The 26,130-nt window shown below is 39.9% G+C and overlaps 3 protein-coding genes across 5 annotated transcripts in view; 1 reads left to right on the forward strand and 2 right to left on the reverse strand.

Moving 5' to 3' along the window:
• Positions 1–393: 393 nt before the first annotated feature.
• On the reverse strand, positions 394–7,160 carry LOC124058927 (cleavage and polyadenylation specificity factor subunit 7-like). The gene is made up of 9 exons (XM_046388568.1): positions 6,638–7,160; positions 5,918–6,121; positions 4,062–4,165; positions 3,784–3,929; positions 3,335–3,677; positions 2,953–3,053; positions 1,535–1,679; positions 1,226–1,452; positions 394–722 (listed from the first exon to the last, which is right to left on the reverse strand). The coding sequence occupies exons 1-8, from the start codon at positions 6,725–6,727 to the stop codon at positions 1,230–1,232; spliced, it is 1,356 nt and encodes a 451-aa protein (XP_046244524.1). The 5' UTR covers positions 6,728–7,160; the 3' UTR covers positions 394–722; positions 1,226–1,229.
• Positions 7,161–7,391: 231 nt separating this feature from the next.
• On the forward strand, positions 7,392–11,061 carry sdhaf2 (succinate dehydrogenase complex assembly factor 2). The gene is made up of 4 exons (XM_046388581.1): positions 7,392–7,567; positions 8,438–8,661; positions 9,275–9,384; positions 10,366–11,061. The coding sequence occupies exons 1-4, from the start codon at positions 7,541–7,543 to the stop codon at positions 10,494–10,496; spliced, it is 492 nt and encodes a 163-aa protein (XP_046244537.1). The 5' UTR covers positions 7,392–7,540; the 3' UTR covers positions 10,497–11,061.
• Positions 11,062–14,171: 3,110 nt separating this feature from the next.
• Positions 14,172–26,130, reverse strand: part of syt7b (synaptotagmin VIIb) — an 87,895-nt gene continuing 75,936 nt past the window's right edge. For all 3 annotated transcript variants that reach the window (XM_046388610.1, XM_046388618.1, XM_046388627.1), the window contains 6 exons: positions 23,792–23,915; positions 20,956–21,223; positions 20,671–20,840; positions 20,253–20,367; positions 19,874–20,073; positions 14,172–18,131 (listed from right to left, as the gene is read on the reverse strand). In XM_046388610.1, coding sequence (XP_046244566.1) covers positions 18,027–18,131; positions 19,874–20,073; positions 20,253–20,367; positions 20,671–20,840; positions 20,956–21,223; positions 23,792–23,915 — 982 coding nt within the window. In that variant the 3' untranslated portion in view covers positions 14,172–18,026. The remainder of the gene's footprint in view (positions 18,132–19,873; positions 20,074–20,252; positions 20,368–20,670; positions 20,841–20,955; positions 21,224–23,791; positions 23,916–26,130) is intronic.

The following is a 26,130-nucleotide window of genomic DNA, read 5'->3' on the forward strand; positions in this document are numbered from 1 at the left end:
CCTGCAGAACTGTAAGGTGAAAATGAATTCTCATACTGGTGCCATGTCAGTGTGCCGTACATTAAAGCAAAGCAGCACCTCAAATCTTGGAGAAAATTACTGCTAGTAATTTCTGTACTTATTCATCATAATAAAGGGACCCAGATCAGTCCTTAGGATTTCTGAATGGCTAACCAAATACCAGTTTGCAATGAATGTGAATCATCGCCTCACACTTCATGTGGTACAAGTGTCAGAAATGATCAGTCAATGGCACTAAAATGTTTTGATTGCTTCAATCTCAAATACCATTTTTAATGTCACAATATGAGAAAATACAAATACAGATAATTATTAGATATTCCTTGTTCAGCAGATGTTTACCTTGAAGAAATAACACAATACACTTATATGTGCAGGGAATGTATTTTTAATTTGTAGATTTAATACAAAAGAAAGTGATGAAAACATTACACCACATTATATAGGTTATTTAGAGGTGTTTCCACACATGCAAGTACAGGGATCTCACGTCCCAGCAGCATATCTACAATCACATTTTTTTCTTAAAGCAGGTAAAAGTCCTAGTATGTACATGTGACTGGAGAACAACAACAAAAAAAGGTACATTTTAGACTTTTGAAGACACATCTCCAGTCTCACCATAGATTTCTCAAAATTGTTATACAGCTTGGTGCAGAAACAGAAAATCCTGTCTTTACTTCACGCTTAAACACTCCAGTCTGCAGAGAAAAAAAAACATAAGAAATCATACTTTTCAGGATTCACGCTAGTGAAATTCAAATATGGATTGTGTTGGCTAACAGCTCCAACAGGATGCTGGTAATTGTCCTTACAGCTAAACCAAGAGCATTTCGTGCCAATTACCACAATTCATAAAACTACAAAGCTATAACCCTCCTAACCTGTACCACCCACGTCTCCACAATATGAAAATAAAATAGAAAAACATATTGAAAATATGAAGCAAGATTATTTATATGCATATATATGCAATAAATAAACTCATTATTAAAGAATAAATAAACTCCTTGGAGAATTTTATTTATTACTGTATTTTAAATTTTAATTCTGCCGTACTGGGGTCATGTGGGGTATGAGACACTAACAAACACCTGTACGTCTCTGTGAAAATGACACTATGTCTGAAGAAACCCAACAATGAACCGTGATACAATTCAACAGTCTGATGGCTGAAAAAAGTATAAATTAGAGGGAAGCTTACCAAGTTAGCGGTATCGGTCTCTGTGATCTCTGTGCCTTTCCCTTTCCCGTTCCCTTGAGCGTTCCTTGTCCCTCTCCACGCTCCAGGAGCGTTCTCTGCGTCTTCGAGACGTTCCCGAACCTTCCCATCCAGACGAACCTTCTCTGTCACGTTCTCGATCGCGCTCTCGCTCTCTGTCACGACCCCTGTCCCGGCCTCTTTCTTCATCCCTAGAACGACTGGTACTCCTGCAGAGAAATGTGTGATATTGACTGGCAAGCTTCAGTTTCTGCGTGTACAATGAGATGTATCATGTCATAATCTACAAACCTGTAGCCGTAGTTGCCCTGGATAGAGACTAGACAGTCTTTGAGTGAGGTGACCAGGGCTTGACAGCGTTCGTCTCCATACACTCTGGACTGCTTAATGATGGCAATGGCAGTTAACAGAGTCTCCATTGCCACTCGCAAGTCTCCTGCATTAGCAAGACGAGAAATTAATAGAGACAGTTGCTTTTAAGTAGTTAAATACGTCAAAGACCTTAAAATTGCTGACATTTATCCCCCAACGTTTGCCACCTTTATTTGTTGCCTCTTGGATTTTAGCAGTGCACCTGTCTAAATTAAGTCCATGGAGCCATCAGTAGACCTCTGAGATAACAACTGTATCAAACCACGGATCAAGTCAAGCATTGCACTGAATGATGCCAGGAACACACTGAACTCCATAATTCATGTAAAAGCATCTCTGCAAAACTCCATTGATCAAGTATTTATAGGGGCTCAATGGAAGCCACTCTCGCATAAAATACATGTGCCTTGAGTTTGCCAAGAAAGTAATAAACAGAATCTTGGAGCATGTCACAAAAGCTTTGACTGCCTACTCTTGTGCAGTATTGCCAATGCTATGTCATATGAAAAGCACTACTACTCTGTCACTGTCTACTATAATCCCTATAATCTTAACTCACAACAGAAAGTTTCTGAATTTTGTCTGAGCTCTACTCTCTGGTTTGATGTGGGTAGGATTCTGCCAGAAAGTGATGTATTTCCACACAAAACTCAGAATTTAGCTACATCTGAATCACGCATGATGACAGATGTACCTGTTGTGTTGCCAGGCGAATGACTATCAAAGCTGATCAAACCACAACCAATTAGATGGAGAAGTAGATCAGATACAGATGATTATTTTTTAAATAATAATCCAAAGTTTAACTAGGTAAGTGACACAGTATTTCCAGTACGGTGTTTTATTATTCATACATTCAGCTAAAATTGCCACCTGTATGCCTCCATGCACCAGTCAAATTGCAGTCAACATCCATGTCTTAAAACCTGTTTTGCAAAGTCAAACTTTTGGAGACCAAAATATAATCAGTTCATCATTTGTATTTGTGCCAAATTTGATGAATTTCTTTCAAAGCGTTCCTGAGATATTGCAGTCATAAGAATGGGACAGATGGACATACGGACTAGCAGCTGCATAAAAAAATGTAAAAAGAAATGCCTGCTTTGCCAGTATGAAGGCTCTGTGATTAAAAAATGCAGTCACTTTCATGTCATACAAAAGATAACAAAATACCAAAGAACTTAGGCCAAATCTATTAACTCTTCACTTCATTATCAGGGGGATAATGAACAGCTTGCTGTTGTCAGACATAAGTAAGAAGCAGTTCTTTCTACACATGGCTTATTAAACCCTATGTTCTTTCTTCCACTTCACAGAATGTGATCCACCGTGCTTACCAGTTGTTGCTCCGGACACAGCCTTGGAGATGGCACTGCTGGCAATAACTCTATTTCTGTTCATCAGCTCCTCAAAATCTCCATCTGTACCATGCGTGTGTCTGAAAAACACACATATTGTTGTTCACACTGAGGGACAGAATTATTTAACCATCACAAGTTAATCCTAAAAATAACTTAATTACAATGGCAAAGATGCAGTATCTAAATTTCTTGCATTATCTGCAACATGTTCTATTCTTATGTATTCTTCTCTGCACCCTGGTATCTTGCTGCTTTCCACAACAATATTATCAAGTTTCATCTCATCTCACTGGGGAAAAAAAACATTATTCTTTAAGGCTTGCAATAGCTGAAAATACAAAATAATGTATGTTCTCACTTTTGTTGGCTGTAGCCTTTGCTGCTGTGCCCATCTTGTGCTGAGGTGAACAACGCTGGATTTACATGCATACTGGGAGATGGTTGGCTAGGAAGACGGACAGGAGGAGGAGGGAACAAGGTGTGCGGCATGGGTGGAGGGATGTTTGGTGGCATATGTGGGAAGAAAGGTGGTGGCTGACTGAGGAAAGGGCTGGGTAATGAGGGAAACCTGTTTGCACTGGTGTGTGATGGAAAAAAGGCAGGTATAGGAGGAGTGCTGGGCTCCTGAGATAATGATGAGGTGATCTTTTCTGAAGAACCCGAGTCCTTTGGGTCTTTGGACGTAACACGCAATGGAATACCTACAGAGAACACATTGGTTTTTTTTTGTATATGTAAATGTAAAATGACAGGCTCACTGATACTTTGCAGTATAATGTAAAATCATCAGTGTTGTGGTGTTCTTACGTTTATTTGCTGTGTCCTCAAACATGGCAAGGTTCTGGCGAGTGGCAAAGCGACAGTCTATCCTTTCCCCATGAAGTTCACATCGGGGTATTTTTTCCAACAATATTTTTAGAGACTCTTCTGAGGTTACCACCACCTCTGCATAGCTGTATTGCAAATTAGAAGAAACAGCATGTATGGCAACAGACATTAAGTCACAGAAATCCAAATATTTAATCAACCAAAAGACTTACAAGATTTCCTAACATTTCAAAAACACTAGATCTGGAATCACTGACCCTCTTGACTGGCCATTAACTCTGTTCTCAGCAAATTTGATATCTGTGATGTCCTTCACACCCAACCTCTGAGCCACACGCAGGAGGTCCTTATCAGATGTCCACTGGAGGTGGCAGCAGGTTTGGAAGAGGGGATGAGAGAAAGACAGGAGGATAGATAGTTACTGATATTGATAAATAAGACCACCAATGAAAAAAAAAAGAAACTGAGCTGACAAACAGAAATTTACATTGATCAGTCAAGACACAAAACCACTGACACCAACAATGTTTATATCTTGTGGGTGATTTTGATCCTCTGGGTTGCGAAGTGGGGCCTAGAGGGATCACATTTGTTCCAGCACATGCCACTGATGTTAGATCAGATTGACATCTGATGAGTTAGTGGGCCAGGTCGGCACCTTGAGCTCTCTATCATATTCCTTAAGCCATTCCTGAATGTTTTTTGCAATGTGGTGTGATTCATTGTCCTGCTGGTGTGAAGGGACTGCCACCAAGGAATACTGTTGCCATGTGGAGGGTGCAGCAGTGCTTATGTGGATGGTACATGCCAAGGTAACATCCACATGAACAGCAGGACCCAAGCTTTCCAAGCAGAACAACTGCACTGTAAAGAGATGATCAATGTTATTCAACCATCAGTGGTTTTAATGTTTTAGCTGATCACAGTATGTTTAATGTGTGAAACTCTTTTGTTGATGAGTAGTGATTGCTGAAGATATATTTCAGAATATTCATTGCCATAAAAAATTAGACTACCCTTAATTTAACTCCGTGCCAAGTGTCATTTTGTGACCTGGGTCTTGCAGCCACTCTTGCAGACAAAGGAATTGCTTGATTTGTAAGCAACTTTATCGAGGTATCTAATTAACTTGGGACAGAACCCTGAAAGAGCTTGAATTCTATTGTGCATTAGTGCCCTTTTTAAAGGCAACTCTATTGCATCAACACAAGCTAGTGTTGCAAGTGAAATAAACCACTGGAGAAGTTTTGTGAAATAGAAAATGTTTTCTCATTGCAATAAATAGTATTAAATGATTTCTAAAAACCTGTATTTTATTACTTGCATGTTATATTTGAGCCATCTGAGTTCAACTATTGAAATAAAACAGCAATTTTAAATTGAATGTCTAACAGTGTTGAGCCCTTGAATGGAAGAAATCACAGTTACAATTTATTATTACAGAGTATTTGGGAAAGAGAGTTGAATTTTACACACAGATAATTCTGCAGACTAGAAAAATCTTATAACAACAAAATCTCATTCCAACCAACATATCAATCAAATATATCCTCTTCATACTATTCTCCCATAAAATCCATAAACTCATAATTTAGCTTTCACTGCCTTTTCTGCTCAGTAAATCGAAGGATGAAACTAGAAAAATTACACTTCATCAATAAATTAATTGACTTGTCTTGTACCAAGGTGTAGCACATCACCCATAAGCTATCTTCATTGGTGATGCCATATGTTGCTGCCTCTTGTGCACATCTCAGAGGGCGGATGGTGTAAAAGTGGGGCATGTTTGAAGACATTCTGAGAAGGACTCAAGGATTTATGCTATGTCATGTCATTTCATGAAAACTTACAACATACAACAGTATGGTGGAATGTTGTAATTGCCTTTGAATCACACTGCAGTAATTGAAATGAGATGTCTTTACACAGACATTAAAATTCAGTCAAATGTGTTTTGACATTGTACATTTCTTTTCTCATGTCTTTTGTTAAGTCTATTTTTCTGTTCTGTTTCTTGTAAACTGTATTCTGTCTGCCCATGTGGACAAAACAACAGAAATGGGATTGGACAGTATGATAGAAATGTAATCATCATTAGCACAGTAACACTCACCCAAGGGAAATTTCCAATATATAAAGACAGTTTCCTCAGTAAGTTGCCTCCCGGTTTACTTTTTTCTGTTGTTGATTCAGCCTTCACTTTAACTGGTGAGTCCTTAGGAGGCACGGCATTTGTACTAACTTTCTTGTCCTGATCAACTGAGCCAGTCAGAACAGCATCAAAAAGTTCATTGGTTTCAGCAATTCTGTCCAAATCCTGTGTGGGATAGAACACAATCATATAATGTCACCTGTGCATCTTAATGTGCAAAGCATCAATGAACAGAACACACTGCTAGGAGGAACATAAAGTAAAAATAATAATAATAATAATAACATTGATACTTTACTTGATTCAGTGCACATCTGAACTTGCCAGGAAAAAAAACCTGGATAAAAGCACTTTCACTAGATCTAACTGTAACTCAACTGACTGAAAGGCTGAAACATCTCTACACACGCGAACATACAGTACGACAGCACAAGTCCCCGTGGAGCTTTCCGAAGGGCTATGAATGCCTGAAAAAGAAAACGTGACCTACAGCGTTACTTTGATTGCATATACGAATGCGATGCGATCTGTAGGTCCATGTGAAGTTGCAGAAAAGGCCGAAACTTTGCCTGAGACAGGTGTGATCAGTCCACACGGGTAAAATTAAAACCACATTTAAGCCCAACGTCCTTGTGCTGCTCCCACTGATGCATTTGCTGAGATGAAAAACGTCACACTCACGTCTTCGTTTTGATTCAGGTCACCGTAGATATCAATATCCAGATTCTTCTTGGAGGTACTTGGTCCGGCTGCAGGTCCTGCTGCAGCCATTCTGTGGGCCTAAGATGATCTAGTCGATGATACTGCAGCTGTTTTTCACAGTATAGTGGGCACACTGCAAATTATCAGTGCCTAACGACAACAGGCGCTCTTTATATATATTCAATATTTTTTATCGTTACGTCTTGTTTCTAAGGTTACCGAACGTTAACCAACGTTCCGCTCAATACCGCAAAAATGATACCGTAGCTATTAGCAAAAACAAACTATAATGACAAGCCGAGGATACGACAAGCGGATATAAATTAAGAAAAAATATTTTAATGAACACTTGGAGAGCACATACAGGGTCTTTCATGTATAAGTGTGCAAACAAATACATTCGGACAGCGAAAGGTTCACTCTTTGAGCTGCTGATATTAATGTAGCTAACGTTTTAGTACGTGAACATGCAAGTGCGTCAGGGATATTTCACCGGTTAGCAACAACAAACATTTGGTTCCGGTTCTCACGCACTTTCAAATTCTGAGGCGAGGGTCGTCTTTAGATTTTCTGGTGATTACGTTAACTAGGAGATCTAAAATACAAATGAAGTAATAACCCTAATGGCAATTTTCCTTTACCCCTACGTGACTGTAGTTTCTTTGACGCTACCTTAGTAAAATCAAAGAAACTCTAATATTCATAGGTCTGCTAGAATAACTTGTCACGTGAGCGCTGTTTCCGTTCCGCCCTCGTTAGTTTGCCGTGTGCTCTTGTGAGACCTGCTTGTGTAACTCCAGTGATATTCAGACGTCAGTAACGTTTCCACCGCGGGGAAGCAGTCCGTCTAGAAGTCTCAACGTCTCAAGAAAGAGGGTTAAAATGCTGTCGTCTGTCCTCGCAAAAAGAGTAAGTTATCTAGTAAACGTTTCATTTATTTGTACACTTCTTGGTTGAAGTTTGAATACTACGGCCGCCGGAACGTTAAAGCTCTTCAAGGACTTTCGAAAGATGTAGTGTTAATTTACATTATTGAGTGTTTTGTAATAGTATCTTAATGTTGTAAGTCGCTAACCTGAATGCAGTTCAGTCTTTCTGCTGAAGGCACATTATTGGCCCTGATGCATAAAGCGTGTCCTGCTGGAGGACGGTTGTACAACCCTGTAGTAAACAGTTGTACAACAGCGCAGCGTGTCATAGATATTATGTAAGTCCGCTCTGCTTCGCTCGCTTGTTTCGGGTGTATCGGTGTATTAAATTTCGGCTAACTAAACTTAATGTTTTTTGCTATGTGAAAACACTCTGACTTGCATTAACAAAAAGAAGGAGATTTAAAAAAAAACGCTGATAGATAAATATTTACTTAAATATAAAAAGCAAACAAACAAACACACAAAAAAAAAATAAATGACCCAAACTGATACATTAAAATAGTTTGGTCTCAATGTGACTCACATTTTGTTTTCTCACACATTATAAGGTCTATCATGTTACTATCAAGTAAATCTAAAACAATAGGAGCAGTAAGTACTCATAATAGAAGATTTGAAAAGGGACACTTTTACTTGTTGATATAAATCTGAGCAAAGACTCATGCTTTTAAGTAAAAGTCGCAACAGAAAATCTTATACAATATAAAGGCTGTGTTAAAAATGTAACTAGGACAATCAGATGTAGTAACAAAGAGAAACTTAAGGGAGGTATGTCAGCTCAACAACATGAATGCATTTTTCAGCATATTGCGCATATATTTACATACATATATTTATTTGCTGTCAGCTGGTGACGGGGGTGTACCAGGCAGCATGGAGACCAGCAGTCACAGGCCTTGTTTCATCTCGTGGTTACCGTGGAGATGCACCAGATGACACCAGAGGTGACCTGATTGAGATCCCTTTGCCCCCTTGGGAAGAGAAGCCTGGTGAGCCCATTGATATCAAGAAGCGCCGCCTGCTGTACGAGAGCCGCAAGAGGGGCATGTTGGAGAACTGCATTTTGCTTAGGTTGTTAAACCGTACTGTTTTTGTCTGATCTCTTTTCCATCTAGCCACGTTGGTGATCTTTTATTCTTTTGCCTCACTCACACACTTTAGTACAGTTGTGTGATCGGTTTGTGTGACCAACTTTTCAGGTTTTTTTGTTCCACTTTCTAATATAAGCTCACAGTGTAGAGTGAGGTAGAGCTCAGGAGAAGTTAGTGTATAAACAGGAAAGCGCAGGCAACAGTGAGCAGACTGCAAATTGGTTATAGTGATCTTAACAGCACGAAAACATCCTCGAGGTCATTGTGAGCAGTGTCAGGCGGCAGGAATAACATAATATGTGCAAATTATACATTTTAAAGACTGGAAATGAGAATGAGAGAGAGCATAGAGATGGAATTGTGAGGGCAGAAGATGGCCATTAATGCACTAATGCACTAACTAGGCAAATATAGAATAATAGGATATTCAGAAGGACTAAAACTAGAAGGAGGCAGTAAAGCAACATGAAGGAGCCCAAAGAAGAAGAAGCTCCCAGTGCGCAGCCCATTCACCAACTGCTCAGATAATTACCAGTAACTACAGCTTTCCATTTAGAGGAAAGAGCCAGATGAATTCTCATTCTCTCTTGCAGCCTTTTTGCAAAGCGTTACCTGAACACAATGAGTGAGAACCAGCTGCAGCAGTACGACAGACTGATTAATGAACCAAGCAATGACTGGGACATCTACTACTGGGCAACAGGTGAGATAATACTTCTTTTTCTTTTTCTGTGTGTCTCTTGCAGTACAGTAGACATGATACATTACATGCAGCAAATTTAAATTTTTTGAGCTGGCAAGACATTTCGGACTCCGAAGGGAATCTGGATATACTTTAGATTCACACTGCAAAACCTTTATATATGCAATGACACAAAAACATTTCAGCTTTGCAATATTCATGTTTATACAAATTGCTAATAACAAGTATTTGCTTTGACTTGTTGTTTCGTGTTAACAGAAACATATAAATCAGACTTTGGAGTTTTACATTTAGTCTGTAATACAACAGACTCATCATTCATTGCTACTGAAGCTACAATACTGAAATCCCAACTTAATTTCAGTTCCGCTACTGTTTTTGTTGTTGTTTTTCTTTTTGGGTCAGATTTCACACTAGAAGCTCATTTAATCTCCCAATATGACTTACCATTTTATTCGTGTAATTTCTTCCTAATGTGATTCAATTATGCGCCTGTTTTGAAGTGCATAAAAGCAGAACAACAGAATCAGTGTGAGAACAAAACCAAAACATCCATTTTGCAGAAACATTTTGAAAAAACACACTAAAGAAGCTGTCGTCATCAGTCTGACTTTACATAAACAAATAATTATTATGCAATTCATTGTTATGGTTTACATTCAAAAATTTCTTGAGGTGAGGAAGGCATTAAAATTAGGGGTTTTTTGTCCTTGAAGGACCGCAGTTGCCTTTTCTTATTTCAACAATACTGAGCAAATGCAAACATTGAAGTGCATTTTAATTTCAGTTTTCCTTTCTCAGCTTGTCCTAAAATAGACCAAGGTGATGTCAGAAGGCTTCTCCTCTGTGTGCTCTTCGCTCTTCAGACATCTGTTTCATCATTAATCTTTTCTCATAAAATAAAAAATCTGAAATCTCACTGTCTCAAACGTAGAAGTTGCAATCTGAAAAGAATAAAGTCCTTTCTATTTCTACTTTCAGAAGCACAGCCAACCCCTGATGTTTACCAGGGAGAGGTGATGGATATGCTGAAGGAATTCACAAAGAATCGCAACCATGAACAGAGGTTAGATGCGCCCAGCTTGGAGTACCTGGAAAAGGAAAATCAATGAGATCGTTTTGACCTTCTCAGAGACTCATTTTAGGTGGGACACTGAGTGAAACATCAGTGTCGTCACCCACCGGAAAGATCCTTCTGAAGTCAGCTGTGTTTCTCCAGTCATATACAGCAGTGTGTGCAAAATACTGTGGAGTGGAAAATATTTAGAAAGCTTCAACTATCTGGTCCTGCACCTCTCCATGACATGTTCCGGCCACGAAAGCCTTGGTTCACTATCACTTGGTTCACACTCTTTTTTTTTTTTTAGATTTGTGGAAGTGGAGGGAAGATTGTGAACTGGGAAAAGAATGAAACACAATATTAGGAAGGTTTTCTGATTTCTGGTTTTACATTAATTGTAAACTGTAAATTTGTGATTCCAAACTAGACAAGCCAGCTTTGATAAATATATATTCTACAAGACAGGCGATTCTACGAGACAAAAACAAAACATGAAAAGCCTCAGCTCGCTTTAGTGTAGTTTGTGTAATTATCATGGTTTGACTCTGTTCAATGATTTTATTGTGACTATTACAGACATTATGGGTTATTTAATAAATGGTAACACTCTGCTGTTATTTACTGATGATGTCATTTCTCTCATTACTATTTCCACGTGGGTGGTGCAGTGGTTAGCACTGTCGCCTCATAGCAAGAGGGTTCCAGGTTTGAATCCCGGTCTGCATGTTCTCCCTGCGCCTGCGTGGGTTTTCTCCGGGTACTCCGGCTTCCTCCCGCAATACCAAAAACATGCATATTAGGTAATTAGGTTAATTGGCTACTCTAAATTGCCCCTAGGTGTGAGTGTGAGAGTGTGTGGTTGTCTGTCTTTGTGTGTTGGCCCTGTGATTGACTGGCAGCCAGTCCGGGGTGTACCCCGCCTCTCCCCTGTAGTTAGCTGTTATAGGCTCCAGCTCCCCTGCGACCCTGACGGATAAGCGGTATAGAAAATGGATGGATGTGCCAAATAGTTAAATCACTCACTGAAATTGGACATGATTGACACTATGAACAGTAGCTGTTACGTAAGGATTGTGTTGCCTGCAGTATCAGCAAATGGACACCAGATGGAAGCATTTTCAGTGAAATGGAAACACCCGCTGATATTGTTTTCTTTATGTCATCTCTGGCAAATGTGTCACCTGTAAACCACATACATCTCACATGACTTTTTTTTCATGCCCGATACACTGATGAAAATATCAGCCCACGGTTGCTATATTTGCAGCATTTGATGATGGTGAAATCTAAGACATAAACTACCTGAAAAACAACAAATACTTTAACCCGTATGTTGCCGCGTTTACGATGAAAGAGATTATAGCTACAGAACGGGCACTGTGTGTTTTTACTGTTATGAGATAAAACGTGAAATGTTTTTGTCAAGCTGACTTTCCAATTAAACCTCCCATATTTTTGCTTAAAATCACTCTAACAATGTCACAATTCTCTCTTCCACGACTGAATGAGTGTGTGTTGACTGTGGGGAAAATATCTCGTCTGACTGCGTGTCGTGTCAGTTCAGTGGGACCTTGCACTGAGAGCAGGAGGGAAATGCCCTCTGGCTAGAAGATGTGCACAGAATTTCAAAACAGATGACAAGCCTGCTGGCGTACACCCATAGAATCATAATGTGCACATGATCCACTGCCTAGGTGTTACACGAACAAGGCGGTCTTACAGAAAGTAGACAAATGTTGATGTGTTCCTTCTCATTACTATCAAGGGTCAATATTTCCAAAGCTTCAATTTTTATGTCCTCAGCTTGTCCTAAAATAGACTGATGTGATGTCAGAGGGGTTCCCCTCTGTGTGTTCTTTGCTCTTCTCCCATCTGTCCCACTATGTATCTAAATCAGTCGTGGGAGGAAACTAAGTACATTTACGACCCTTCAGATCTATCTTATGACCCAATAATGTTGTTAAAATCAGATCAATCTCATCCATTTTCAACAGTAAAATACTGCTCACACACTGATGCACCTATTTTAATTATCTAATTATTATGCAGTGTAACATAATACATATCAGTTAGGGGGACATTTTTCTTGCAAAACAAATAGTTTTGCATTTGATTTTTTTTTAAGTCCATGTTGTATTTGCTGGATGCTGTTTTTAATCAGTTAATCAGTTAAAATCAATACTCACCCAATCGCACCTGTGTAAATGTCCTGCGCCACACACTACAACTCATTTGACAGTAGTTCAATGTGAACCTTGCAGGTTGTCACAACTCCCTGCCTTGAAGAAAAAAGAAAAAAAAAAGCCACCTGTGGGTCCCACATGCAGGAGGAGCAAATTTCCCATCTTTATTGCTCAGAGGCTTGTTTAGAGTGTATATTCATCAGCTGCCCACACACTCCCACTGTGCCTATCTGTAGCCCAGCGCTCATGTCATCCTCCACTGCTGCATCCTGTGTCGTGACAGCTCTCTGTTTTATCCTCAGCCCCGCCGTCGCCCTCCGCACCCCTGGAATTTCAATCTCATGTTCTCTTGTTTCCTCTCTTTCCTCCACCACCACCGCAGCCGCCACCACCACCAATATCCCCGTGCAGCCTTCTTCTTGTCTTCTCGTGTCTCCTGGAGGGTCGTGAGCAAAGCGGCGCAAAGGGAAACTGCAAGAGTGCTGTAAGAGATACTCCTGCCACTTTTAACTTTGATAAGTTGGTAAATTAAACAGCCTTTGCCAACATTACATTACATTACACACAAGTTTTTCCTCTTAGATGCTCTCTTGTGTTGAAGATGCAGTGAGACGTAGTGCGTAGGAGGCAGAACAGGCAATTTCCTTAATTCTAGAGATCAGCACCGATTCCAAAGATCCAAGTTAATTACCCTTAAAACCTTGGCCCTATTTCTGCATGAGTTGTCAGAGAGGGGGAAGTAGAGAGCAAATGTTTTTCCAGTGGTGTCTGTAAGTGGCTTTATTAGTTGGTCCATGTGTTTGTAACTTTAAACTACAAAACAAGTTAATGGTATCAATAACAGACAAAAATCAGACCAAAGTGAGACTGACAGTTAGTTAGCATCAAGTCTCTCAGATTTGTTTTTTAAATGAAAGTCTCACTTCAAGCCATTCAGATTGCCAAGGTTTAAGAGGGTATTCTTAGGTTTTAAGCTGAGTTGCATTGGTCCTTGGTGCAGTGGTGGACAGTACAATTGCTCAATTACTGTTTTAAGTCACTTGATTATTGCCATTTCATCCCACTTTATGCCTTTTACTGTATCAGATTTATTTGACAGCTTTAATTACTAGTTACTTTTCAGGCTGAGATTTCAAATGAAAAACACAATTATAAGTTTATAAAATATCATGTATTGTTAAAGATTAGGATTAGTTTCCTCACCTTTCTGGCTTGAGACCTCTTTCAAAAAACAGTATCTAACCGAGGTCCCTTGGATATACCTGCTAGCAGAGTGACTAAAATATTTAACGGTGGACCCGTACGTAAGTAGTTGCTGGTTAACCTCCACAATACTCAAATTTTTAATTTCAATAAATCTTCAAGGTAAACAAGTAATAGCATTATTTTGTCAAATGTGAAAATCTTAAAAACATCCACAGAAAGTTGATGATATTTTAAGTAAAGGATCTGAGTACACTTTTTCCACCTCTGCCTTTGTGTACAACCAAACTAGAAGAAATAATAAGAACAAGCTTCTGAAAAATTCATAACAATACCAGAAGTGTCTTTGTTTTATATACACATTTATATCTTTATATACACTGTACAGATTTCCAAAAAAATAAATGGTTGATATTTAACATTGTGCACCCCACGGATGTTTAACTACAAAGAGAAAAGGGAGTGAAAGAGGGGGCTGAGTGATACCAAGGACAGACGGATATCAACAACCCTAGTAAATACTGATGATTTTTTTTCTTTTTTTGTTTTCATACAGGACACTTCACAATCATTTGTACAATATATAAATTAAAATGTTGCTGGTTAACCTCTCTTTGTCTCAAGCAGTCCCATGAGAGAATGCCCTATAGATCAGAGAGGCGAGCTTGTCCAGTAAAATCTACCAGTTTATGGCATTTGGCCAGTGAAGAGACAATTCTAGCACAATTTTTTTTTTTTTTTTAACTAAAGTAAACCCAACCCTAACTGTTATTAAACCAATAGTTCGCCTTTGGAATGTAATGCTTTGTCAGCAGCACAAAAAAAACAATGCCTTGTGTAACACACCAGGCCATCAGGACAGACAGACGACTGTGTCCCTGGTTATTTTTGGGATGACCTGAGACGTAGGTAACAGTGATGCAAAGAGGTGATGATTATCTCCCGTCTCACCTTTTTTTTTTTTTTTTTTTTTTTCTCTCTCCCCCATCCTCTCTGACACTTGGAGGGGGAGCACATATGGTGAAGAGCAAGGCGTGGCAGGATTTATAAGGAACACACAACACTTTGTGCCAGAAAGCATGTGTGCATGACGGGGTGTCAGCTGAGATATTCAGGAGTCGCCCTTCATATTTTTTTAGTCTAGGTGAATCAGGTCGGACCAGATAAGAAGGACAGGTAGGACGAAATGTTGGTAGCTGCATCTTTTTGAATGGAAAAATCTGTTTTTAATATAGTCTAAGGAAACAGGTCTTTTCTAGGGATGCGGTAAAGCTTGTTTGTGACATTTTCCCTTTGACCTTCACTCTCAGCTCATGTATAACAGATTTGCCTCCTCCCAAACCAAACATCGCTTGAAAGCACACATGAGGAAAATAACCCTGCTAAGAAGAGAGGTTTGTTCCAGCATCGTGGTCAAACAAGTGCAGTGATTCATAAATAAGTACAGCTCTTAAAAAAAAAAAAACGAAACAACAACAACATTTCTTTTTGTAAATCTGGATCGTTTCATACAGGATAAAAACGGTAAACAAGGTCGTTCTGTATTAAACTGGCAAAACAGAACTCAGTGCAGATATATACACACACAGAGGGACTCACAAATACAGCCACACAGCCTAAAGTTCAAAGACACTCACCCACAGTGCAAACACACACATGCCCACATCCAATAGACAAAACGAACAGTGGAATGTGAAAAGACCCCCCCATATTATTACTCTCATTTGTTTCCATCATCCAGTCAGCACATGTTTTTTTGGAACTTGGGGGAGGTCACATTCAGGCAGTGAGACAAACATCTGGAAGACTGACTTGTATCTACTTTAAAACCCTCGAAATAATACAAAATCGGGTCTGATATCAACCTTGGACTCATAATTCTCTGTAAAAAATGAAAAAAGAGAAAGAGTTTGCAGTGTGTAAGGCCTCTTCCAGGCTTAATGCACAGATTAACGCAGCTCATTGTATCATGGGTGACAGGAACATCTGATTTCTCAACATTTTACTATCCGTAACCTTAGCAAAGACTTTTACTGCCTGCATTCAAAAATTGCTATTTCACCCAAATCACAAAATATTAAATAAACAAATAAAATCTAAACTCAAGGTCCACTTTCTATCTTTTTTCTTTAGACTGCATCTCATGGTCCTCCCTCAGTGGGTTGAGTTTGCTCCACTGAATCCAAGATCTTATGATAAAAAAAACCCCACACTGAACCACCTTGGTTTCCCTGCTTGCACAAAGTGCCACCATAGCACAACTAACAAATTGCTGAGCGGTGCTGTGCTGCAGCCTTTGCTTTCAGTGATTTTCGTGCTTTTAGCCCTGTCGCTGATGTCCTGGGCTTGGTGTGAATTGGTGCCACGCCACTGTGTGCACATTTACCGACATGTGACCTTCATTCAGCTGAACAAATAAGGGGACCTTGAGTGATTTTTTTTTTTTTATTTGCACTTGTCATGCCAACAAAAACAATATGTTGCCAACTTACCCCTGATGGTATCAAGCCATGCAGACAATTTCAGTTTGGCTTTCTGTGCTGACACCCACCACCAAAATGTGATGGAGGCAAATGGAGTTTTGTTTGTTGTACTTAAGTAATTTATATTGTTTGGGGCAGTTGCTGTTTTCACAAATTTCTTTTAGTTCCAATAAAAACCATTCACAGAGGGATTTGTAGATCATTAATTTAAGGGCGTCAATTAAAATCAAATCCACAGTGAAATCCTATTTATCTCCTCTGCATCTGAGTGGCAGCAGTGCCCTCAGGGGATCACACCCATACATGTAATACTGTGTGCTTTACTTGATACCGCTAGGCGTAAGTTAATGCTGCATGTGTGTTTGTGATTTGGGTGGACTGACCCTTTAACTTAAGTGACCTCCCCACATTTTCAGCTAACAACAGTACCTTATTTTCACCATCATTATTGAGGGCAATGCTGTTTTCAACAATGTCAATCTTTAATTAGACTGTGCAAGTCCAACAATCTGCCTCATTCTCTCTCTCTCTCTCTCTCTCTCTCTCTCTCTCTCACACACACACACACACACACACACACACACACACACACACACACACACACACACCACACACACTCACACCGATTAACCCGCACTTCCACACTTACGGAAGCTGGCTTTTTGCTTATTTTCTGTGTCTGGAAGAACAGGTTGATTCTCTAAGTTCTTTTGAAAACCCAAAAATATAACACAACATTAATCACTTTACTCTTTTTTCCCCAAACTATGGGATTTCTTTTCCAAGAAAATAGTATTTTTTTTTTTTGTTTGTTTTGTTTTGTTTTTTTTTTTTACACTTGCCCTATTGGACCAGAGTTAAATGTCGATGTTCATTTTTTTTGTTGTTGTTGGAGAACTTCATTTGGGGTTACAGCACATCACCCACAGCACGCACAGACAACGAAGGGTTCCAGCCAAGGGAGAATTATTACAGCGGTGCCAGAGAAAGAGTGAAAAGTGTAAAAATAATAATAAAAAACAGATTAAACACAAGTTGAGAGTCCAATTCCAAATACAGACCATCAATCTCCCATTGCCTGTGTCGATTTTCCTTTGTCAGGCATTTTAAGGGTATGGAGGAATAGTGATTATAACGGAAAAGGACTTGGACACAGAGGTGAGGAGTGGAAGATTCCTCACTGCAACGCCAGATGTCAGGTGGTAAATGGGTCGCACAGGTCAGCGCCATTGAGGCATGTTTGAGTGCAGCCTGTCTTGTCACCACTGAGAATGGTGGGAATATCAGTCCCATCCACTTTTAGTTGTTTGTTTGTATTCATGGGTGGCAAGAGGTACTGCTCTGCTGTTAAACACTGGGAATGTGTGACGAGGTGGAGGAAAGACTGAGGGGCGAAACAAAACGGATCTCTCATAGGGCACAAGTAGGAAGTAGTGAGTAAAGACATCAAGGACATTTTTATGTTCAGACATGGGGATGAGAGGGGGTCAGGTGGGAATCAGGACTTGACAAGGATGAAATTTAAAGATGGTGTCACGAGGACTGAGGGCGGAGGATATCAAAGAGGCCTGAGAACAAAGAGATGACACACAATATCTGCAGCCCATGACTGCAATTGGGGGTGTTGGAGATATGTGCAGAGGGTAGTGGCTAAGAAGCTGATGCTGAATTCTCAGGGGAAAAACACTGTAGGCAGGTTGGCTGCTGGGTTCCTCAGGCCTTGAGAGCGTGCCACTGGGACACGGCAGTGCGAGGATGACCCATCATGTCTTTCCAGTGTTTTACTTCTGCGGGGCCACTCTTCCATGAAAGATAAATCTGTGAGAAAGACAGAACCAGTGTAACACATGTTATATCACAGAGTTTGGTGTTATTCTTTTGAAAGCCTCCCCTAAAATGCTAATAATGATAATTAGAATACAAAATATGAGGTATTAAGTAAAAACAAAACAAAACAAAACCTTACTGTGAGCATGAAGTCTAACCGTACTTTCCCCACTAAGCCTGCCAGTTAAATTCCAAATTTAACTAAAATCCAGGGCAGAAAAAGAGCCATTAGAGGAAGAGATTTCACTTGCTGAAATAGTGTGTTAAAGTCCAATGCTGACACTAATGAAGATAAAACACTGTAATTCTGCTGTAAAAACAAACTCCTGATGTGTACACATCATAGGAAGTACTGTTGCATTGTCCTTCGACCAGTTTCAAGTTATTTATGAATGTGGTATAATAGGAAACATATTATGACTGCTGTGTGTAGGCAGATAATATATATCATTAGGCTGTAGCACCTGCTATTAATGTATGAATGACAGAGTGTATGACATTCAGTGTACAGCTCAAAGATTATTCTTAGAGTGTCTGAAGGATCACAGATTTGATTTGAGCTTCATTTGAATATTTCCAACGCACAGAAATCACAAATTCTGGATTCTGTTAGAGCTCTGTTCTTCAGTTTATATCTACACTTACAGAGAAATGGGTATCTGTGTTGCTGTGGTTACTGTGAAGTTGAGCTCTGATATTTGAATCAGTAATGAGATAAATTTGGTGTTGATGAAATAATGGAATAGCAGAAACTAAGGCAATGCTTTATTTTATGGGTTTATAAATTCCTAATAATTTCCTAAGAAGTTTCCTGAAAAGAACAAATTAATTTGGCAACAGTTACAGCCAAAGCAAAGACAGTGTTGAATTGTTACACTTCCAGTGAATTAATCCAATTAACTCCAATTAATTGTTGAGCCAGCATAGCCTCAACTCTTTCAGTCAGTGCACACAAGCTTCAGCTGAACATGTTAAAATGTGTCTCTACAGGAAACCACACAGTGGAACATATAAGAAGAATTAAGATTTCTTTTTTTAATTAAGCAATGACTGAATATTTATTTCTGTTTAAAATGGAGCAGTTCTTTCAAAGAGATTTTTTTCAGAAAGCAAGAAATTAGCTGACTGCAACTAAACTCTACTAACTAAAATAACTCTCATGACTTGCATTTATGTTCTCCGCAATTAGCATGAAATTACACAATTTTTCCAGGAAACAATTTGAGAAATAATTAGGAAATAACACATTAACTAACCAAATGAGAAAACCAAAAAAGTTTCTCTTTGTGCAATAGATCACTGAGAAATTTGGACTAGCCAATCTGCTCTTTATTGTCATAGCTGGTATTTTCTCAGAAACAAGTAATAAATGGACAAGAATGCAACACATCAAAAAGGATATTCCAGTTTGTATAGTTAGCAAATTTGGACACAACTTTACCATTTGGTCTAAATGGAAAATGCATATTTTTGGGGGTCACTCTATTAAATGTGCATGTACTGCATGTCACGCTTATTGACCGCTGGTGTCTAAATAACAACAATATTTAAACTCATGTCTAACTCTTCTCTGTTGTATACTTATTCAAAGCAGAAGGTCGGTCTGCGCGTTCCAGCAGAGGTCAGTAGAGACTGGCTCAGTGATCAACTGCCGCTGATGGGCTGTCACAGAGTCAGAAGAAGAAGAAGAAGAAGAAGAAGAAGGAAGAAGCAAAGAAGAGAGAAGGAGATACCTTTCCAATGACATCATTGCGACTGAGTCTGTCCTTGTCCATGACAGTGATAATTATGGTGGTCTCCCTCAGCACGTGGGCAGGCACGTCAAAGGGGAAGGACTCGTTGAAAACAGGGTTCAGACAGCGCTTCATTACCACTGTCTTCTTCTTCTCCACGCGCTTGTCCTTGTGCATCAACCACACTTTTACATAGGGGTCTGAGGAGGGAGGGAAATGCCAGTTTGCATGCTGCTTACAATATCTCACTCGTGTCTGAATGCAATGTTAGTTTGTGTGCTATTTTTTAGTGATGACCAAAAAACAGTTTCATTTCGAAGCAGCAGTGATGTAGAAGGCAATAATAAAAAAGACATGCAAGACGAAGGAGCATGTGTACCAGAAGTGCCTCCGATGTCCATGGCTTTGAGGTTGCGGGCTTTGATGATGCTCACAGTGATGGTGTTGGCTGTAGGGTTGTAGCACAGAGACACCAGCAGATCCCCTCGACTCCCCTTGAGAAATTGTACACAACAACAGCGGAATTGTTTACTTTTTTATTCCCTTTTCACATTGCCCCCCCGTTGCTTTCTGTGTATTTCTGTTTCTTCCTTCATCTACCTGTCAGCCTCTTCATATTCCCTTCTATCTCCCACCAGCATGCTGCCACATCTCCCCTGGGAGCATTACCACAGCCAGGGATGACATCACCCGTTACATTCTGTCCCATCTTCTCTTTCCCCTCCTCCCTCTTCTCCCTGTTTGTCTCCTTTCTTTTACCTCCTTCTGTCCTTCCCCTTATTTTCCACCCTACTCACGCTGCCATCGCTGCATGGTTTCAGTTCCTTCCAGAAAGTCTGCATGTTGGCCAGGTCCAGTTTGTTGAGGGGGATGGACACCTCTCCTATGGGGTCATTCCTGCTGAAGCGGTCATAGTCGAGAACCTGCAAGTACAGAGTCCTCTGGACCACCTTCTCGTAGGGGAAACCTGAGACAGAAATAGACACAACACAGGCCTGATAGGTCACAGAGATGCAAAGAGGAAAGAGACAGCTTAAGAGTGCCTGCATGTGATGTTTAATGTATTAAGACAGCCATCAGACCTTCAAACAAGAAGGTCTCATTCCAATGGGGGTTTAGATTCTTCCTCTTGACTTTGGTCTCCAGTTTGTGCTTCTTGTCTGGCAGCAGGTAGAGTTTGACAAATGGATCAGAAGTGCCGGAAAAGTCCTTAGCAGGCAAATCCTGGCCCTTGAGAATTTTGACAGTGAGGGTGGAGTCCTGAAAACTGTATCCAACACTGAACTGAATACGACCGAGCTTCTCACGCACTGGCCCCTCATGATCATCTTCCTCCGAGCCTGGAGACAACTAACAGATACAGAAGGAAGAGGAGATAAATGTTTGTTTTTTTTAATATTATTTTTTAAAACATTAAAAACACCTGTCGATGTAACACAAAACAATCAATTGCACAGCAACCATGAAGTTGTTGGTGGGATCCCACTAAATAGGAATCTTAGGATGCTGTTCCAAGGGGTGCACTAATTCTACACTTCAACATAAAGACACAGTTCCTAACTGGCAAACTAAAATAATGTTATGTCACAGGGCTGCTGTCTGCTGTGCGATACAGGCAGAAAGCGTCCATAGCCGCGTGGAGATGAGAGGCAGGTTATCTGTTGGTAGACAGACCCTCTGACTGATGTTGACATGGCCTGGAGGGATGGAGAGAAATCCAGTTTAAAAGTGCTATCTGATGGTGGAGGAGCTGGAGGCATTACTTAAGGAGCAGTTCCAGAAATTTAATATCCAATTCCATATTCTCCCACATATTTCTAATGGTGTTGCTCAGCCTCATTCTCCATGCTGAATATGATCACTTTTCATTATGCAGTCCTCCACCCAACAGCTGGCCTAAATTGCTTTTCCCCATTTTCTGTGTTGGGTGTTCTCTCCTCAAGTCCTCCATTGTCATTCAATCCCTAAATTTTACTCTCTAGTTTCTATTTCTGAAACAAAAACAACCCATGTGCAGTAGATGCAAATTCTCTAGGAGCCTGAAAGATGGATTGGATACATCTAGTGGTATTCTAGCCCAAATATTTTGTTGTTAAGAAGTTCATTGAAAAGATCAAAGTCAACAATGAATTTATACTAACAAGCATGAGGGGTGACTGATAAATCAGTGGCCTAAAGCAGAAGAACATGAGACATAAAGCTCTCATTTCATGCATGTGCAGCTCAGTTCTATGAGTGGTTATTCAGTAAATTTGAAGTTAAGCGCTCTTGTAGTATTTCTGTTTTGGGTTTGACTCCTTCTACCTTTGGCCAGGAGCTTATCAATGACCCACTGATCTATACTGTTCTCCTAAAACATTATTTTATTATTTATTTTTTTATTTATTTAAACTAACTAACCTAACTAGCCCAAAAAATATGTACCAATCCACAGCTGAAAATAGTCCCCAACAAATTATTTATCCTTTTCTTTAAAAAAATGAAAGAATATTCCCAATCATTTTTAAAATAAACAGACTTGGTTGAGAAAGTTCTGAGAGACAGACTTATGGATTGTCGGTTTTGGTTTTTTCACGGGAGTGGCTGACAATAACAAAAAAATTAAATGAAAAAAAAAAAAACTGAGACAGAAACAGAACATTCTCTGTCTTATCAAACAAACACAGCATATATAAACACTGCAAATTTGTAAATGTGTCAAGCCCAAGCCAAAGACACACTTGCATCACGCTCTCCATGGCTTTGTGAGCATCGCAAAAAATGAGAGCAGTGTCAGAGTACATCCTGATAAGAACCATGTGATGCTGACAGGTCCCCATCCTACCCCCAACCCCTATCACCTGAGATGCTTGAAAGGGTTGGACATATACACACTTTGACATTCAGTGCCGTTTCTCAGAGTCCTTTTAGTCTATGGAATGAGGTCTGTCATTGCTTCCTCCACAGCAGCACAAGTGGCTCAAAAGTGCTGGACGGGTATTTTCAGCATTAAAAGAGATTGCGTAATATATAGACGCCTTTGGCAAAACTGCCCACAATGAGCATTATCTTTAAGCGCCATCACAGTGAATTCCTAAGACACACCATGAACCCACATAATTACACAGTGCTCATACCCTTCTCTGCCATATTCTCACAGCACCCACAGCACTGCATGTTCTTTCACAGCTAATTACCGAACCTCGCTGAATAAGGTGCACGTCCCCTCCCCTCCCAGTGTCTCACTTCAGGGTGATGATTACTGTATATTTCAGTTAGCTAAGAAACAGGCAGTAACTAACTGTGATGCTCTACAGGTGGGTGAGCTGAGCTGAGTGGGATGAAGACGGTACTCTTTGAATGATGAAAGACTTGTGAGGAGGGAGCATTTCTCATCGGACTTCGCTCAATTGAACTGAAGTGTGTAGGCTCTCTCTTCTCACCATCTCCTCCAGAACCAACACAACGTCTTATTGGTATGTGGTAGACAAATAAATGTAAATGCCTAATGCAAAATTTAAAGGATAATTACGTTCATTACAACTTTGGTGTTATTTTTGTAGCTTGCCCCTACAAAACATTGCACGAACTAATATCACCTGCTTTTTAAAACTATGCTTATGATGGTGATTAATTACTTATCAGTTCAAGTCCTATTTTGAGGTTTTTGAATTAGTTTCGTACTTCCTACCTCCACATCCTTGTCTCAAGGCCTGCATGTAACTTTCATCTTAGATTAGAAAAGATGATCTGGAAGCACCGTTTGTGTCTTTCATCCATCTCATTTATTATGATTTAAAAGGCTATGCTGACAGCAGTCTTGCTCTTAATATAGATGAGTTCAGCAATGCGGAAAAGAGACCACAGATGAGTTAGTGGTGTGTCAGTAAAATGTGTCTCATGCGGCTACGGATGTACTGTGTTGATATTGTGTGTTACCATGAGCATGTCACTGGTGACCGAGTTGGCCAAGTCAGAAACAGAGGAGTTGGCATCATGGCGGCGTCCAGTCTCATCTGGAGTCTGGCCTCTGGGGCTGCTGCCTGGTTTGTTACCTGGAGTTCTGTTAAAATGGACACAAACACATATATATTCACATAAATGTGCTTGTATTCTGCTCTGGTGTACATCAAATGTACCTTTTTTTTCAAGGTTTTGACCTGGGATTCAGTTCCAGTGAAGGCTCTACATATTGAGGATGGACGGACTGGAACACCAATTGCATGCCAGAGCTTCAACATCATTACACAACCTCTTTCTAAAACCTTTCTAAAATGTGGACAACTTCTCCCCCCAAAAGTGGAGGCTGTCATGGTAGACTCTGGAGGGAGTGCTACAGCCTGCAAGATGAGGGTTATGTGACAGAAGGAGGCAGTCGAAAGCATAAGTAGGCCACCTTTCAGTAGCCATTCTTATTCCTTAGGTGTTTGTACTCTAAAAATCAGTGGCAATGCACACAATGTGACTGTCATGGATGAACAAGTAAAATTTTCTTCAGCAAAGGAGAAAAATAGCCTTTTCTGTCTTTAATCTCTACACTATTTAGTTTCACCTTATTTCTGTGTTTCAAATATAAGCTAATCAGTATTTAAAGCTGACACTGTGGGAAATACACTTATTACTTACCTGCCAAGAGTTAGATGACAAGATGGATGCCACTTTCACATCTGTACACTAAATATGAAGCTGGACTTAGCTTAGCTTAGCATGCAAACTGGAAACAGAGGGAAACAGCTAGCCTGACTCTGTCCAAAGGTAACCAGCACCTCTTAAGCTCACTAATTTACACAATACCTTGTTTTAATTTGTGACAGCCAAACTGGAAAAATGGAAAGTTGTGGTTTTACTGCTTTTCTTGGCTAGGTGTCTTGTAGTGACTAACAGGGTCCTGGCAGTGGCTTCATGTTTACTGTGCAAACATGGATGTGGTAACACTCTCCTCATTTTACCTACCTCATGGTAAAAAAATTTCCAAAAATCAAAACCTGACATTGTATTGCCCAGTGTTTTGGGATCGTGTTGTGCAATAGTCACATAAGAATGGACAGCAGAAATGAAATTTTTACATGTCTGCATACTTTTGGCCATGTACCTCAAGGAACAAATACCGCGGGGAGCCCCAATGCTGCAACAGTATTGGATTAAATTAGCAAAAACAGTCATATGGAACTTTTTTTATTTATTTATTTATTTTTGCTGTATTTATATTTAGTAAACAAGGCTCCAAGCTAAACATACACCACTGTGAGACTTAAAGGGTAAAAACAAATAGGACTAGTATTGACAAATAGGTCTGATGAGCACTTATTGCTGTGAGAAACAAGACCCAGGGAGAAAAAACAGAAAGAATCAGAGAAACAGAAATAGCGAGCGAGGGAGCAAGTGGGCTATAAAACACAAAGGTAAAGGCAGAAATGAGATTAGATGAAGGTATTGTGGGAAAGATGATCCGAGAAGGAAAGATAAATTTGAAGACTTATCTGTGCACCGAGGTTGAGAAAAAGTGAAGGAGAGGATTTGTCTCTGTTAAGACTCGCAGATTAATAGAATGAACAAAGTGAGGTTACTGACACAAATTAATGTGAGACTGAGACATTGTCAGACACACACACAATGACACACACAAACAACAGCTGAAAGAGAGACTGAGTAGAGTGGGGAGATGGAGTAAAAAACATAAACAGACCAGATTTGGCTTTGGGTGGAGAGCTGGATGCTCCCAAGCAGAGAGAGGAAGCAAACTGACAAGTTACATGGGCAAACAAAATAGAAAGAGAGGCTGCAGAAGGAAGGGTGAGAGATGGACAGAGTTTGTACAGCAAAGAGACAAGTGAGAGTGCACAAAAGGAACACAGAGAGGAGGAGAAAAGGATATGGCGTGGAAGAGAAAAGAATTGATTTGTCACTGTGCGCTTATTTCCTCTGATTTGCAGGTCAGTGCACCAACAATGCAGCACAGACTTAATTCAAATCGTAATGGCTTCTGTTTCAGGGACTTGCCAAATACGGCTTGCTTTCTCATGCATCTGCTGACAAAGACATCTGAAACATTGTTTTTCCTCACAGGTCAAACTGGCATCCGCAGAGAAAGATAAAAATGTTCAATTATAGCTGCTAATATCAACCCCTAATACATAAGGGAACAATGTGTTAAACTATCTTAAAATAATTACATAACACATAGCAGTCACGCATATAACACCTGGCTGTCTCGCTGTGCCACTGAGTGGACTCCCATCTGTACTGTGGTGCTCTGTGTTGAAGGACTGTTTTACCTA

Source organism: Scatophagus argus, chromosome 1 (assembly GCF_020382885.2).
Source record: "Scatophagus argus isolate fScaArg1 chromosome 1, fScaArg1.pri, whole genome shotgun sequence".
Classification (NCBI taxonomy): Eukaryota; Metazoa; Chordata; class Actinopteri; family Scatophagidae; genus Scatophagus; species Scatophagus argus.

What these genes read in the sequence shown, in the direction of transcription:
- LOC124058927 (XM_046388568.1), bottom strand. Translation starts at nt 6,727, where the DNA reads ATGGCTGCAGCAGGACCTGCAGCCGGACCAAGTACCTCCAAGAAGAAT. An exon ending in GTTAATGGCCAGTCAAGAGG is followed by an intron (nt 3,930 to 4,061) that starts GTCAGTGATTCC and finishes TTTGCAATACAG; the next exon opens with CTATGCAGAGGTGGTGGTAA. An exon ending in TGAGGACACAGCAAATAAAC is followed by an intron (nt 3,678 to 3,783) that starts GTAAGAACACCA and finishes TGTTCTCTGTAG; the next exon opens with GTATTCCATTGCGTGTTACG.
- sdhaf2 (XM_046388581.1), top strand. Translation starts at nt 7,541, where the DNA reads ATGCTGTCGTCTGTCCTCGCAAAAAGA. An exon ending in GAGAACTGCATTTTGCTTAG is followed by an intron (nt 8,662 to 9,274) that starts GTTGTTAAACCG and finishes TCTCTCTTGCAG; the next exon opens with CCTTTTTGCAAAGCGTTACC. An exon ending in CATCTACTACTGGGCAACAG is followed by an intron (nt 9,385 to 10,365) that starts GTGAGATAATAC and finishes TTCTACTTTCAG; the next exon opens with AAGCACAGCCAACCCCTGAT.